The following is a 16,940-nucleotide window of genomic DNA, read 5'->3' on the forward strand; positions in this document are numbered from 1 at the left end:
GTGTGTGTGTGTGTGTGTGTGTGTGTGTGTGTGTGTCATGTATATCTGTGAGGGCACACATACGTAGAAATCAGAGGACGACTACATAGACTTGGTTCTTTTCTCTCACTTTTATTGGGTTCTGGGGACTGAATTCATGTCACCAGGACTGTGAGACAAGCACTTTATCCACTGAGCCATCTTGTTGACTCCCTCCCCCTTGAGGTCTTGGAAAGCTTCCCCATTGTTATTCATCAGAGGATATGTGCTTAGTTACATGTGCATGTATATGTATGTATCTCACACATCGTACTCACATACATGCACACATACTTCACAGCAGATAATCTAAATTGATGTAACTAGGCTCAGAGCAGAGAAACCATCTATATTGTTCTGTTAATTAGCATATACCCGTTCCTTCAGTAAACATAGAAACTTATTCTGGTTTTTTTACATTATTTAAAATGAAAATCTTGAGTATTTACTTGGGCACTTTTCTACAAATTTCTTCGAAACAGTGCCATGAGCAGCATCAGATGTTACCCTATGCAAGAATCAATTTCTCATCTATTACTATTATTATATTCTGAGAACTACATATCCTAACTTAGAGTGTCATACTTTAGTGTGGCCTGGGGTGAGCATAATGACAGCACAGGGACCATATCAGAAATGCAGAATCTTGGACCTTACGCTAGCCCTCTGGTTCTATGTACTTGGCTTATACATTCGGAGCACAAGATGTGATGATTTAGAAAAGTTGTGCTGAATCCTGACCATATCTTAAAACAATGGACAAATTTTAACCACATGATCCTGGAACCCACCTACAGAAAGTCTGTCTTACTTTGTCTGAGATATAGCCAGTATTGTAGCCTTCAAATGATTCACATTCGGCACTGTAGCATTTCTATGACTCTAATATGCAGCAAAATTTATGACCGAATAAATGAGGCAATCCGTTAGGGATCTTCAGTGACCTAAAACTTTTTTGTCCACAACATGTGCATTATTTCACTTGTGGCAGCCATTTGTCCTTTCTATGCTGTGACTCTGTTTTTCTTTCACCCATAATCATGTCTGATCCTGAGTAGCCTAATGCCTTCTTCTTCTGACTGGGACTCCCTTCTCAGGGTGTGTGGCCCTTTAAGAAGTGTGTCTACACATGTGCTTCCTCTCAGCGTTGTACAAGCTTATTTTCCACCATTGACACTGAGTGGAGGATGGGCTCTGTGCTGGATGCAGCTCTTCTTCATATTTTAATGGCCAGTACTCTGCTAAACAATGGATGTGGTAAGCATGAAATCAGGATGCCGGGTCAGGTTCTGCCCTACGTGTGGTTTAGTTTCTGGCCAGATTCTTTTCTCTTCTACATTCAGTATTGCAATTATGCTCATCCCACATTCATGTTAGGGTTTATGTTATACTCTTTCATGAATCTTAAGGTGCTTCACAGAAGGGAGTCTTGGTCATGGACAGACAACTGTGTAGCTTTCTGTAGCAGAAGGAACTAACCCAAAAATGCAAGGGTGAGTGAAGCTGCTGAAGGATGCCAGAAAGGTGACAGAATGGAGGTAGACATAAGGAAAATGGGTTCAGCTTTCTTCCAGTGCTTTCAAAATCAAAGACTAGGATCCCATCCACGATTAAACAAAAATGTGTCTTATCACAACTTGCTGTCTTCAGTATTTTCTACTCTTGAAAAATCATCGTTGATAGTGGTATGATGATAGGAAGCTAAGTGTTGAACTGGCTGGAAGGAAATAATGGAAGACAACTGTAGTCAGTGCCCAGAGGAAGCACCTTATGGACCATATTTAATCCTAAATATGTTCTCTAACAGAAACAAAAGATACAGTGATGGACTTTACAAATGTGAAGACTAAGGCAGCTATTTTAAACTGTCTTCTTAGTATTAAATAGTAAAAAATCAGAAATGCTTAAAATCTAATTTACATTGTTAGTAAATCATGATGAATCATGATGGCTGTCCAACTGAGTGTTCTCTTTCCTCCCTCATCTTGTCTGTCTGTCTGTCTGTCTGTCTGTCTGTCTCTCTCTCTCTCTCTCTCTCTCTCTCTCTCTCTCACACACACACACACACACACACACACACACACACACACACACACACACACATGCACACACACACACACAGAGGTTTCAGTGAAATTATAACATTTGTGGTGATATACTCACCAAAAGCCAGAATCTTCCTTTGCATTATTGTCCAAGGAGTCCAAGAAACTCCCAGAACGATATAAGACATTGCTCTTTCCCTTTGTCACCTTGCAGAAGTTGAAGATAAGTTGATTTCAGTCACTGGGTTCTGATGATTTGAGCTGGAGCTGACTGGAAAATTTCCTCCGTGAAGGCTCGCTTTTATCATTCCAGAAGACAATATGCTAAGGGAAGAGGGACACACTCAGTAGTCCTCCTGAGCTATGATGCCTGTGAACCACAACAATGGCCAACATGGCAAGAGATCCCTAGGTATGCAGCAGCGTCTTAGCTCTAACAGAAATCCTTGGACCAAGGCCCCACCTAAGGGGAGGAAAATCATGCCTGGTACTGGAAATCTAGCCAACTACATTGTGGTTAGGAAGGTCATGGATTTTACAGGAGAACCCACTCTTGTCACATTCCTCAACCAGCATTGTTCTTAACTGTATTCAAAATGCCTATACTCATAGTGTAGGTAAGTATAGACCTCACACCTCTTCAAAAGTGATTCCTTTTTTTTTTTTTTTCAGCAGAAGGAGACCATTACAGAAAACTACAACTAGTAAAAATGCATAGCGACTCTGATGGTAGAGTGCTCAGCCCTAATTGATACACCTACAAAATGGTACGACACCAAAGACTTAGGGAACATTGCATGAAGAGGGTAGAGAATGGAAAGATTGTAAGTAAGCACTAGAGGACCAGGGAGTCTGATAGGAGCTTGTGCCTTCTAGGTATGACAGGGAAGAGAATCAGCACCCACAAATCTCAACAGCATGGCTAACTAAACAAGACCTGAACAATTCTTAACATCAGTTTGCATCCCACCATAGATGGGGGATGGGGATGCCACATATCCCTACCCTTAGGTGAAGTGTTCTAAGTAGTTAACTGCTGGGAGAAGGAAATTAGTTTTTCTTGGGAATGAGTCTCCTGATTGGTTATCCAATACCAAATAGTTAGCCCTAACTCATAAACATGCTGGTAATACTAAATAAACCCAGCAGGTTATATGAATATGTTTATTCATTTGCATGTATCTATAACAATAACGGTTAAAGATGAGGCCATGTGCTTGGGGAGCATGGAGGGTTAGCAGTAGGAGAAAAAATATGATGTAATTATATTTTAATTAAAGAAAAATAATAAAGAGAATTTATAAGTGGAAGTCAACACAGGACAAGCCTATTTGGTGTCCCAGTAGTAAGTGACAGATAGTGATGGTTCTAAGACTACCAATGATTGGGTTTTATTTGAGAGTTTGTTTTGTTTTGTTTTTTGTTTGTTTGTTTTTCTATGTCAAGAAGAAACTGCCTTGAATAAAAAAGGATTTACAGTTCAGAAAAGCAATCAGAAGTTGGGCAGCCCACATAGCACAGGAACTCTGTGAATAATATCCTTACCTGGATACACCATTTAGGTTCACAGTATGGCAGCTGATGCTCACAGCTGGTCCAGAGCCCTCAGAGACACCCACTCCACTGTTAACTTGAACTGTATCTCTCACAGACACTGAAGAGTCTTTTCAGTTTTCCTGCTTCAGGTGACTTCTCCTTTCCTGAGGGTAAAAGTCATGTGTTGGACTAGTTGTATATTTTTTTCTAGAACTCAACAGAGACTTTAAGAATAGTAGATGCTTTCTATCTCCATGGGATACAAGAAACAGATGAAAGGAAGGGATTGTGAGTTTGACACTCATAAGAGCCACATGGTCCTACAGACACTCAAAGCCATCATCTATATATCTAATTGTATAGACAGATACTATAATCCTGTCATCCAGTGTCTACTATGCCATCTTAAGCTCCTAATCATGACGAAGCAAAAGTGGCATTTTTAAACCTTTCTTTGTGAGTCCCAGTAAGACATGAGCATCTTCTTAGCCTCTTACTCATTTGAAATCAGTTCAGGTCCCATCCCAGCTCTCTGTCTGGAGAAAGACTTGAGTTACCTCCTAGCCAGATGCCTAAGAGCTATTTGTCTCATTTCCATTTTTCCAGGTTCTTTTCCACCCACTATGATCTCACTTTACACTCTAATGGCCCTAAATTAATTGGTCCTCTTGACACTGTTCAGCTTCTCTGACCTTATTAAAACATATCCCTTTCACTCCTGTGACACATACATCTCTGTAGACAGATTCTTGGCCTCTCTGTGTTCTTCATCCTCCTTTAACTTCCTTGAAGTAACAGGGCCCCCAAGCCTCAGTCATAGGCCTTCTTCTAATGTATGTACTTTCTGAATGTTTATCTATAGCCAAGGTTATACTGATGCACCTTAAATATTTGCTCTAGGATCTGAGCCTTAAGAAAAATTCTCACGGATCTATTTCAGACCAACAGTCCATCTCACTACCTCAGATCCAACATTCTGAAAACTGAACGTTGTAAGATAGCGGTCCTTCAGCTTTCTCCAGGACTCAGAGTTGGGCCTGTGGGCCTTCTTTATTTTTCTGTAGAGCTCTTAGCCACAATGTGAATAAAATGAGTTAATGAACTGTTACACCCAAAGTATAATCTCCTTGAGAGCAGGAATAATCTACTGATAATTACTTGTTGAATGAAGAAATTTAGTGTTCAAATTATGAATTCCTGAGTGATGAAGTGAATGAAATTGGCTAGGCGACACAATCCCATGCAACATAGGACTATTATTAGATTTGTGAATTCTCCAGTGGGGCATTAGAAAGGAAAGTATACTCCAGTAAAAAAACAAAGGGTGAGACTGAAACCTCTACAGCACACAAACAAATACATAGGAAAAGCTGTTTATTCAAAGGGAAACATTTAGGCACAGAATTCAGAAAGGCATGGGCTGAAGACACAGCTTAGGGGTTAAGAGTGGGTACTGCTTTTCCAGACAACTGAGTTTGGTTCCCAGCACCCACATTAAGTGACTCACAACTGTCTATAACTCCAGATCTATGGGGCCCAACATCTTCTCTGTGACTCAATAGGTCCCTGTGCTCGTGTGTACATACTACACACACACACACACACACACACACACACACACACACACACACACACACAAACACACACACACAATTATAAATAAATCTTTAATAAAAATTTCAGAAATTTCAGGTGCACATTGAATCTGGGGTGTGTGAGTCTAAGATTTCCTCACTAGTAAGTGAATTCCTATTTCTTGTGCTCAGGTAAACATGTGATCCTTCAGAGGATTAATGCAAATAACCTACACTCCCCTTCCTTAGCCATTAAAAATCCAATACAAAATCTGCCCTTCTTGGTGTTATAGACGCAGCTTGGTGATGGTTATTTTTTAATAAAAAGAAAAAGAGAGAGTATTTTAAAAATACAGAGATAAAAGGACATGTTTTGAAATTATCCAAGCAACTGAACATTCTGGGACTTTTTGTTTTGAAAAAAGATTCTTTCAGCATGCTTTTAGGTATACAGGTTAGAGAATAGGAGACAAGCTGAAGAAATTTAAAATCAGTAAATGTGTCATGAACACACAGGAAAGCGAGAATGTTGAGTGTTTCCTCAAATGCTCTTGCCCAGTGCCCTTCACTAGAGTGAGTGACATTCTGCCTTTTCTTTCTCTACTGAATGTCATAGATTCCCAACCCCGTGGTCTCCATAGCAACCTATATGCCACTATCCAAAGAATAGCACTAAGTTGGCATCATGCTTCTTGTGAGAACTCAAGTTGAATCAGTTTTATCAACAGCTGTGCGTCTGATGGGGTAGCTCCTGCCACTGTCCACCCTTCACCTTCAGAGCCACTAATTTCAGTGACCCCTGGCAACCTCTGTCTCAGGTTGGTCATTCTGAGCCATCTGAAAGGCTTTCTATGAAGGGCCGATGAGAATTCTTTGGAAATACGTGTCTGCCAATGAGTTAACTCTTTAGCCTCTGAGTTAACATATTCATAATGAATTGTCTTATTAATAACGCAGCAGTAACAGTAATGTGCTGATCTACAAATAGCAAAGCAAGAACAACTTATTACAGTTAGCAGTGGTCATGGCCACTGTTGGATCAGTAAGAGTGAAAATAAGCAAAATAATACTGTGCTGGGTTCAATTTTTGGAGGTTTTCTTTTTCCATTGTTTTAATTAACTAATTATGTTAATCCAAGGTAGTAATTATGATTTTCATTACTTTATGTCCAGTAGTTCAGCTAGAGTAAATCTGTAATTTACATTTTTTAAAGCAAATGTGTGGGCACCCCTCTCACCCACCCACAGATTTCAAAAGTGTTCCAAAGCCATTGAAAAGCTGTGCTAAGTGTGAGTGCCTGTCCACCCAGATTCAACTCAGCAGACACTCGCTGTGTGACTATTTAACCTCTGTGACTCTTGATTGTCTCATTTGTGAAGGGGATAATTACAGTACCTTCTTCAGAGAACCATGGGGATTAAATAGCACAATGACTGCCTATTGTCTGTAACAGAACTCGCTAATGTGCCTTATTGTTTGTTTCTGCTGTGGTTATTATATGAAAATAATCGGGGGATGCAGTAAAGCAGAAGAAAAGTTCACATTTAATTCCTTTTATGTAACTGCTATTAACAGTCATAATGGATCCTATGCTGTTCTAGTTTGCTTTCTAGTGCTGTGAGATAGACCATGACCAAAAAGCAACTTTGGGAGGTGTAGGGCTGGAGTGGGGTGCTAGAGGTTAGCGTTAGGTTAATGTTAGGGTGTGGGGTGGTCAGAAAGTGGGGGGGGGTGGGCCTTACTGGTGTGGGAAGAGAATGAAGGAAAGACAGACAGTTGGACACAGGGCTAGAAAACTGGGATCAGGTGGTCTGGGATCTCAGACAGAGCAACTGCAACCCTCAGAAGCAGAGCATGGAACAGGGGAGCAGTGTTCAGGTTGTAAACACCCACAACAAAACTATGGTGGCCATTTTCTGCACAGACTATCAATACCCACAGTCAGATACACCCCTCTACCCAAGGAAGGCTTCATCACTTCATTCTAAGTCTTATCTGCGAAAGGCTTTGCCATTCCCATGGAGTTGAGGTCCTTGCTATGGCTGTACCAATATCAACAACACACATCATACACATCATACCTACAACAACCTCCTACCCTCAGGGCTCCCTCCACCCCTCACCAATAACAATAGGCAGGTCACACCCGAGACTACAAGCACCTGGCACTCTGTGCTTGAGGATAGCCACCTCAACATTTGGACAAGTTCCAGAATAGCTGTCTCTTGCCGGAGAGATGACTCAGTCCACAAGGTTGGGGGCCTCGGTATTCCCAATCTGGAGCTAGAAGCCTGGGACGTTCCTGAAGAGCCACTGGTCGCTCATCCTACATGAAAGCTTGAGAGTGTGGCTTCTGTTGTCAGGGAAGGCACAAGCAGTGCCAGCGACAGTGGAGTGGCAGGCAGGAAGGAAGCCATGACAACAGAGGATGATCTTCCCTTTGATGTACCCTTTCATATCAGGGTGTGAGCTGTTGCACACCAATCAAGGCTATTCCTCACGGGAGGTTCCCTATTAAGGGGATTTTTATTTGTGGCAAGTTGACATAAGAACTAATCACTGTAGAAGAAAAGGGTTTATTTGGTGTATATGTCCATGTCATATTTCATTAATGAGGGGAGTCGGAGCAGGAACCTGGAGGCAGGAATTGACCCAGAAACCATAGAGGAATGGTATTTACTGACTTGCTTTCCATGGCCTGCTCAGTTTGCTTTCTTATATTATCCAGAACTACATGACCAGGGCTGGCACCTCTAATAGCAGGCTGGGGTCCCCACATCAATTTGTAATCAAGAAAATTCTCCCACAGATTTGCTTATAAGCCAATATGATGGAAACATTTCTCAATTGAACTATCTTCTTCCCAGATGATTCTGGCCTGTGTTAACAAAACCTAGCCAGGACTTATGCTTTCAGATTTTCTGCTTGAACTGATGCCTAAATTTGCTCAATTTCACAACTCTTAAATGTATTACTTATTAACTTTTAATAATAAATTTTCTGTACCCAACATATTCTTGTATATAAATTTTAATGGCTTTTAATAGTTGGGTTTTTATTTTATTTTATTTTATTTTGGTTTTTTTGAAACAGGGTTTCTCTGTGTAGCCCTGGCTGTCCTGGAACTCACTCTGTAGACCAGGCTGGCCTCGAACTCAGAAATCCACCTGCCTCTGCCTCCCAAGTGCTGGGATTAAAGGTATGCGACACCACTGCCTGGCTTAATAATTGTTTTAATGATTAGTCATATATACTGTAATTTACTTTGAATTTTTTGCTATAAGGAATACTTGTGATCTGAAACAAACTGGGTGCATATGTTTCAGAACAGATTTGATTAATTTATTGCTGTTAATCCTTAGAAAATTTTGATGAGATACAGGCTACCTTAACGTTAGTAGTTTTAAGGTGAATTGCTATATGCATATAAGGGCATCAGTTTTGTTTATAGCAAATGTATAAACATGTCTTTTAGCTTTCTCTTGGCTTCATTAAGCTTTGGCAAGCAGGTATGTATGTAGTTTTCTTTTTTCAAATTAATTGCCTGTGAAAAATATACAATAAGTACATTTCAACACTTATTTTCTGCTTCCTATAAAATTAACCAGTAGATACAGAATTTAGGGATATGATCCTAGTTTGTAATATTTATCATGGTTCTGCAGTCAGGTTGTACTCAGTGTCTGAAGTATAGTTCAAACGAGGAAGGACCTCTGTGAAGCTGGGATGTGAAAAAGGCCCGAAAGGAAGAATGTTGAAGGCCATTCCTCTATCCAGGTTAGGACTGTCCAGAATGTCCCAGGGCTGACACTACTTGCAGATTCTACCCAGGGAAATGATGTGGACAACAGATATTATTTACATTTCTGATCATTTTCATTTTTGTTCATCCTACTAACCTGCATGTTCAATGAAGGCATAGGTCTTGGTTCATTAATTCTTAGTAGTGATCCTGATGTAGTAGGAATTCAATAAAATGCATATATTGAACAACAACAGCAACAACAACAACAACAAATAAGTTGACTGCAGCTTCCCTGAATCTAGAGAAAGTTTTCATAGTTGGCCCCCTGGGGAAGTGGCCTAGAACAAAGACCTTGGACTCACCTCTTTACAGCCCCTCTGGTCATGCTCTACTGGCATATATTTACTAATATTGAAGACATTCAATCTGGATAAGGTTCAATTCCTACCCTGGAATCCATACTCTGCAAAGCCATGTTGAGTGTCTTAGCTCTAGCTCACTGTGGACCCACTCAGTAGACCAATCCAGAGGATGATGTTAGCCTCAAGTTTTTAGTGATAGTCTTTTACTGCCCCTTAGACTGTCTAGAACAGTCTAACACTTGTGGGTTGTAACACTTTTGGGAGTTGAACGACACTTTCACAGAGGTTCATATCAAAAACTCTGCATGTCAGATATACACATTACAGTTCCTAACAGTAGCAAAATTACAGTTATGAAGCAGCAACAAAAATAATTTTGTAGTTGGGGGTCACCACAACATGAGGAACTTTATTAAAGAGTTGAAAACCACTGCTTTAAAGTGATTATTTGATGGCTTGTCTCAGGGTCCATTGCATGAGATGGCTTATCAGTATAGTAAAAAACATTAAAGCCATTCTTCCGGTAACACATTATGGTGGCTAAAACCTCCAGCGCTGGAATCAGGCTGTCTCAATTCAAGCCTAAGCATCCTGCTTAATTTGCCATGTTAAGCAGGTCTCCACATCACGCTGTGTTCGTTTTTCTCAGGTGTAAATAGATAGTGTCAACCTTACAGGATCGACTGTGGATAAAGTTAATTAAAGCATGTGAAGAGGCAGAAACTGTAAACAAATGTTTCCCATCTCCACCTTCATGAGAAATAGTAAACAGCTCCCTGAGAGTGTCAAGAGCATCGGACACCAGACATTTCTTGTTTTCTTTGTCCTCGAAAATCTCCATGGGCCATTGTTGTTACCCTAGCTGATGATCAATGTACTTGAGGATTAGACAGTTTTAATAATACCCTGAAACCATATATATATATAAAATGTGACAGTGACTGTTTAAATGGAGCTCTGTCTGAAATATTCCCTTAATGAGGTAGTTCTCCTAAGAGAACTAAAAGTGTCTGTATGACTATTGAGACCCTTATGTCCTAATAGCTGATATTTAGCCATTTTTTTTTTAGAGATATTCACTGCCTCAGCACATTTTAAATACTAAACTGCAAGTGTATGTGAGGATTTCAACATCTGTCTGGAGATTGGGTGGTTTGCAGTTTCTAAAGACTATTACTGATTTTATATTATGCTGGTTTGTAGGCATGATTTGCTGTGCCACATTTGATAATTTTTATCGGTTGATTTATTTATTCACTTGACACCCCAATATCAGCCCCCCTCTCCTCCTGGGGGTGGGAGGACTATGTGACAACTACACAGGATACCCCAGGAGGCTTTCCCTCCTCAGAGGAGAAGGAGAGGGAGGATAGAGAAGGACCTGTGTGAGAGGGTACAGGGAGGAGAGGGGGGCTGATATTGGGGTGTCCCCCAACTCTTCTACAATATTTCCTGAGCTCCATCTAATCTTTGGCTATGGGTCTTTGTATCTGTTTCCATTGACTACTGGGTGGAGCCTCTCAGAGGACAGTTATGCTAGGTCCCTGTCTGCAGGCATAACAGTATCATTAGTAGAGTCAGGGATTGGTTCTTGACCTTGGGGTGGATCTTAATTTTGGTCACTCATTGGTTGGCCATTCCCTCCATCTCTATTCTATACTTATCCCTGAACATCTTGTTGGCAGGAAACATTTTGGGTGGAAGGTTTCATGGGTGGCTTGCTGTCCTTATCCCTCCTCTGGGAGTCCTGCCTGGCTACAGGAAAGTTGCCTCTTCAGGATTCATCCCCCCCACTGCTAAAAGTCTCAGCTAAAGTCACCCCCATTGCACCCTGGGGCCTCTTCTGCCCCTGCTCCCTTCCCAAATATTTGGGATGTTGTAGAGATGCTCCCAACTACCCACCTCTGATTTCTGCTCTCCCTATACCTGGTACCCCTGATCCCCTCCCCCTCTCCTCTGCCACCCAGTTTCCTCCCTCCATCCACTTTAAATATCATTCTGAGTGAGGTAATACAGACCCAAAAGGATATGCATGGTAAGCAGCCACTTATAAGTGGATATTAGCTATAAAGTATAGGATAACCACACTAAAATCCACAGAACCAAAAAGCTAAATAACAAGGAGGGCCCAAGGGAGGCTGATTGAATCTTTCTCAGAAAAGGGAAATAAAATAGATTTGGTTTGATAATTTTATATATCCTTGAGGCTTACCTTACTTTGCATAGCATATGCTGGCCAGTGCTCTGTTAACCACTGGATAGGTGAATGGATTGTGATATTCAGTGAAAATATCATTCAGAGCTGAGAGATCATAGTGGCCACGAGTTGGCAGGATGGTGGTGGTTTCTGCATGGTACATATCCAGAAGACACATGGGAATGTTGTCTGAGACAGCATGGGTTTACACAGGACCCAGCTCAATGTTTAAAGGCCTTCTGCTTCTTTCCCAGGTTAATTATGTATGGCTTTGTGAAAGCCATGGTGCATGCTGGCCAGCTGAAGAGCGGAGACTTCCACTTCACTGACTGTTTATTTTTTGGTTCACTGATGTCTGCTACAGATCCAGGTAACTGTTCAAATAACGCATTTCTTTCTCTGAAGAGTCAAACATTTAAATTGATGGTTTCTCCACAGGCCGTCATTTTTGTCTCCCTGGTAATAATTCTTCATTCCTCATCATAGGCTGTTGACACATCTGTAAGTGAATTAAATAAAAAGTCAAGAAAGAAAAGGAAAAGAAATAGGCAATATCAGACAGCTCCCAAGAAATTGGTCAGAAAGCAATCTCCATGGCAGAAGGGACTTTTTAAAGCCGTTATTGCTTCTCTCAAATTTAGAGCCATTCTGAGCTGTTGTCCTTAAGTTTGTCTCTATTCAACACATGTTCTTTCAAAAAATATATCTGTTAAATTAAATAGTTTAGACATTTTTTTAAAAATTGTTTACTCTGGAAATCTTAAAGCTCGTCAAAGATAGGGATCAGAGTAAAGAGGACTGCCATCTAGCTTTTAGTGGCCCAAAATGAGCACATGTCTTCCATCCACTCCAATTTATTACGACTGTATTGTATTAAAGTGAATTTCAAGTACCATATTTGGTATGCAAGCATCCTGAAAGTGACTGCCATTGCCTTTATAGAACCAACAACTATTCACAGTTACTATTTAATAATAGGAAACCTCCAGCCACTGTTTAAATATCCTTAGTCCACTTGTTCTTGCCATTATTGGTTTGTTAGTAGTCTACACAAATCATATCTGAAGACGACACATAATACCCTGCTCATCTCCTGAGCTGCCTTTAGACTTAAGCTCTCCTCCATCTGCTGTGCTGTTTATTTGTTGTTTAGAGAATCAGTGATAGTTTCATGAATAAACTGAATATGGTCCCTTGAAACGTCCCTGCGTGCCCAATGCTTCTTATGGTTAAAGCTAGAGGTTTAATCAGAATCAGGGTCATTTATTTTTTCTAGCATGATTCCTTTAAAATGATGCTGGGAATATTCCATCAGAAGGCAAGTGGTGACTGGTGATTCTGCTGTCAGCTTAGCCACCATACCCAGGAATTGGCACTCTTGCAAAGACTACTAGAATGTACTGAAGGGTGAGGGAAATGGGTTTCTTAGGCAATGCAATGAAAGAGAATGCTCACTGGGGGTGGCGGGGTATGCTTGCTAGCTTCATGTCAACTTGACATAAGCTGGAGTTGTTAGAGAGGAGACATCCCCAACTGTGAAAAAAAAGTCTCCATGAGATTGGGCTGTAAGCAGGCAAGCCCGTAGGACATTTTCTTAATTACTGATTGATGGGGGAGGGTCCAGCACATTGTTGGGGGGGGGCTGCTCCTAGGCTAATGGTCCTGGTTTCTATAACAAAACAGGCCAAGAAAGCCATGAGCAGGCCAGTAAGGAGCACCCTCCATGGCCTATTTGAGTTCTTTCCCTGATGTCCCTTGATGATGAACAGTGATGTGGAAACATGAGCCAAATAAACCTTCTTCTCCTCAAGTTGCTTTGCTCATGGCATTTCACCACAGCAGTAGCAACCCTAAGACAGCAGGGAGCAATGGGATGTCCCAGAGGGTGCGATAAGGGACGGATTTGTGATAGGTCATGGGTTTCCATTTGTGATATTTAGAGAAGGTTTAAGTGGTAAGGACATAACTCTGGATTAGATGTGTCAGGAAGTAAAAGTAATTCTGTAATTATCCACTCTATTGTGTCTTATCTTAAAGAGGTAAGACCAGACTAAGCCTACTCTATCATTGAGAAAGAAGCCATTTCCCTCCTCTTGGTCAGATAGGAGATGTTCGAATCTGGCTTGGATAATACTCATTGTGTTTTGGGATGATAAGGTAGCTCTCTTGTTTGTGTTCTACCCCCTCCTGGTTACCAAGTGACCTTGCCTGAGGTTGTTCTGTGGAACTGTTTATGTCCAACAGGGGAACAGTAGACCCAGGGGATGGGAGCAGCCAACACCTCCTGACCAGTAGTGTCAGGTTATAGCTGACATCAAATGGGTTATAGCTGCATATTCTCAGGCTCAACCTCAGACCTCAGGATCTAGCAGGGAACTTAGCTAATTCATAGTCACAGACAGTTTGACAAGCTCTATTGCAGTTCCCTGTCTACCATGGACTGCTTCAGTTCCTATTGGATGGTTACTATTCAATTCAGTATAATCTCCTCAAAGAAGTTTCCCAGTTCAACTATTTGAGCACTGTACAGTGTAATAGCAACAAAGAGGAGGCAGGCAAGACAAGTGATTGCTAATTTCCTCTTATTCCAAATTCTTATTACATTTTAATCTATGCTGGTTACTCTTTTTTAATGATTAAAACACTCCTTTTTACAAGGAAGCTCATGTTTCTCCTGTGTCTTTTGACCCGACCTTAGTAATCTTTGATAAACTTACATTTGAGTTGGTCTGATATTCTAGCCTTAGCATCTATGACTCCTGTCCCTCAACTTAAACTTAGCCATCTCTCCAAGGAACCTCAGTTCTTTCAAGAAGAAAATTTATTTAAAGACTAGTTTTGCTACTGTTTTCATTACCATTGGATAGGGCACTCTTTTTTAGACCATCTGTGTTTAGGCAGTTATATCATAAATTCATTCAAGCTAACCATAAATTGATTAAAATTATACCATAAATTCATTTTAATATTTTTAGCTCAGTTTTAGGATTATAGAAATTTTATTATGATGCCTTGAATTTTAATGTACATTTGCAGTTTTTCTGCCTCTTTTTCCTCCTCCTGCATTAATAGAATTTTTACTTGCTTAAAAAGTACATTCTCAAAATTATCTCACATACATTATTGCTAAAAATATAACAACTGAAAATGGCTTAAGATTTCATGTGGTTATTTTTAGCCTTTGAGTATACCCCACTTGGGATGCAGTTAAAAGTTTTTTCTGTTTTTAAATCACTCAAAATGATTCCAATGTGTGGTTAAGCCCCAAGTCCATCACAATAATGTTCTGTTTCATTGTACTTTTGTTTTGTTTTAAATTAGATTAAATATCTCAAGGATTCAAAACAAACAAACCATACTGGGATGGAGACAGAGAGCCTAGCTGCTACCCCTGTCTGCTCTGCCCTAACTTTTGAGACATTTTGGTAGTTGTTGGGTTAAATTTCTATTCTTAAATTTAGGCTCACATGCAAGCATAACCACCCTCTAGCATACACTGTTATACTGGATCCGTGTCTTAGTTGTGTTTAATTAACAGCAATTTTTTAGACATTGGCAACATCTAAATATTTCTCTTGCTCCCTTTTATAGCTACAGAATAGGCCACTCCTTAGCCAATCTGCTATCAATGGGCATTTGAAGGTGTTTTCTTGTGCCTTTAAATTGGTAATCAGGCTGCAATTAGCAGCTCTTAGATGGACAGCTTTTCACGTGTTTCCAGTGTGTCTTAGAGATTGATTTCTAGAAATACATATTCCTAGATACTAAAATTCTCCCCTGAACTGTGTACCAGTTTGCATTCAGCTTGTGATCTATGGAGGTTTATTTTCCTCAAAGACATGTCAAGGCAAACCTAGGATCCCCCATTGTTAGGGGATTTACATCTACCTGTGGTCTGCCCAAACATTCTCTCTTATTATGAGTAAGACTGGAACATTTATGTTAAGGGAATATAAGAAGGGCTCCCCCCTCCCACAACCTCTGGTTTGGAGCCCATGGTGCAGATGAGAGAATCAGAGATCCATGTGGTGTAAAGAGATAGACTGCTCCAACCCCTGGGTGAGAGATAACTTGACAATTCCATCATTGCATTTTTTCAGAATGACTCCACACTACATCACGTGCCCGTGGAGAATGCAGAGGTGGCCTGGCAACTGCTAGAAGCGTTAGCTCAAGGGAAAGGATTTCATCCTTAGTGATTTTTGAGCTAGTTGGGACTATACCCTTCAGCTAAATATGAATATTCTGCCTTTCAGTGTTGGGTCAAATTTCAGGTCACCTTTACCTATATGCATATGTCAGAAAGCACCTCATCCATTGTATCTCAGCTCTGGCTTTATTGCTACAGCCTAGTGTGCTGAATTCTGGCAGACTCATCAACTGTCTTCAAGCATGTCTGAGTGTGGCTGAGTTTGTTCCTTCTTTACTGGTGATCTTCCCAAGGTTATGTTTTATCAACACAGAAAACTGACTGAAATGTAGGGGCTAGGGGGGTCCAGCCTAGCAAATGGCTATTTACCTGCCTTGTGTCAAGCGGCTACGTGGACGAGTCCTTTAAAATAGAACACTGGCTTGCAGCCTGGAGGAGAACCCAGGGCACGGAGCCCACCTCCGGTGTCTGGCGTGCACAGCTCTGCGACTTTGTGTAGCCGCTTCAGTGCCTTAGATTTCACAGGTCCCTGCAGGTAGAAGATATGCAATCTTGTGCCTTTCCACCTCAGATGGAGACACTGCTTCTTCATCTGTAAAACGGAAAGTTATGGCTCGGGCTCTCATGCTCTTCCAGCTCTGGCGGTGTGTGATTCTTACTTCTGTGAGATTTCTTTTAAAATAAACTTTGGTTTTTAAAGAAACTAGAAAATCAACCCAAGACCAGCTGGCTGGAGAGTTTGAGGTTCTAGCCCCAGTCAAATGCTGCCGTGATTTCAGATAGCAGAAGCCTGGATGTAGCTTATAAGCAGGAGCCCTGGGTTCCCTTCCTTTACTGAGAGCTAATTGTTATATTAAAACACGTTGAACCTACTCTCTGCTAAATTGGTGTAATTTAAGGTCTTCAATAACCTTAAAACACTTAGTTAATCTTACCCCACAATTATTCATTTATTGCCTAAATTCTCATGACTCACTAATTTATGAAAGAGAACCTGTGCTCTCCCGGGTTGGTAGTTCTTGGCCTTGTTTAAATGAATCCTTGCCGGGTTAGCTGCACCCAGGGGTCATCACCGACCCACATGTATCTGTTAGAGAAACACGTTCAGGCTTTAAAGTCTTCCCGCCATTTCAGACTCTCTCCAGCTAGTTTGGTTTGCACCAGCTAGTGAATCTCCTAGTTTAGTTAGGAGGATTTGACCATAATTTGATTAATTTCATGTCACCGATGAGACACTTGCTGCTACTGGGGCAGTGAATGTATAACTAGGGTCAGACCCTGAAAGAGACAGTGCAGGCAAGACAGAATAGTT

General features: G+C 40.9%; 1 protein-coding gene across 1 annotated transcript in view; it reads left to right on the forward strand.

The window, feature by feature from the left end:
• The window catches only part of Slc9a9 (solute carrier family 9 member A9), a 544,400-nt gene that overhangs the window by 122,319 nt on the left and 405,141 nt on the right, over positions 1-16,940 (forward strand). The window contains exon 5 of the mRNA XM_031346346.1: positions 11,733-11,848. Coding sequence (XP_031202206.1) covers positions 11,733-11,848 — 116 coding nt within the window. The remainder of the gene's footprint in view (positions 1-11,732; positions 11,849-16,940) is intronic.

Source organism: Mastomys coucha, unplaced genomic scaffold, assembly GCF_008632895.1.
Source record: "Mastomys coucha isolate ucsf_1 unplaced genomic scaffold, UCSF_Mcou_1 pScaffold23, whole genome shotgun sequence".
Classification (NCBI taxonomy): domain Eukaryota; kingdom Metazoa; phylum Chordata; class Mammalia; order Rodentia; family Muridae; genus Mastomys; species Mastomys coucha.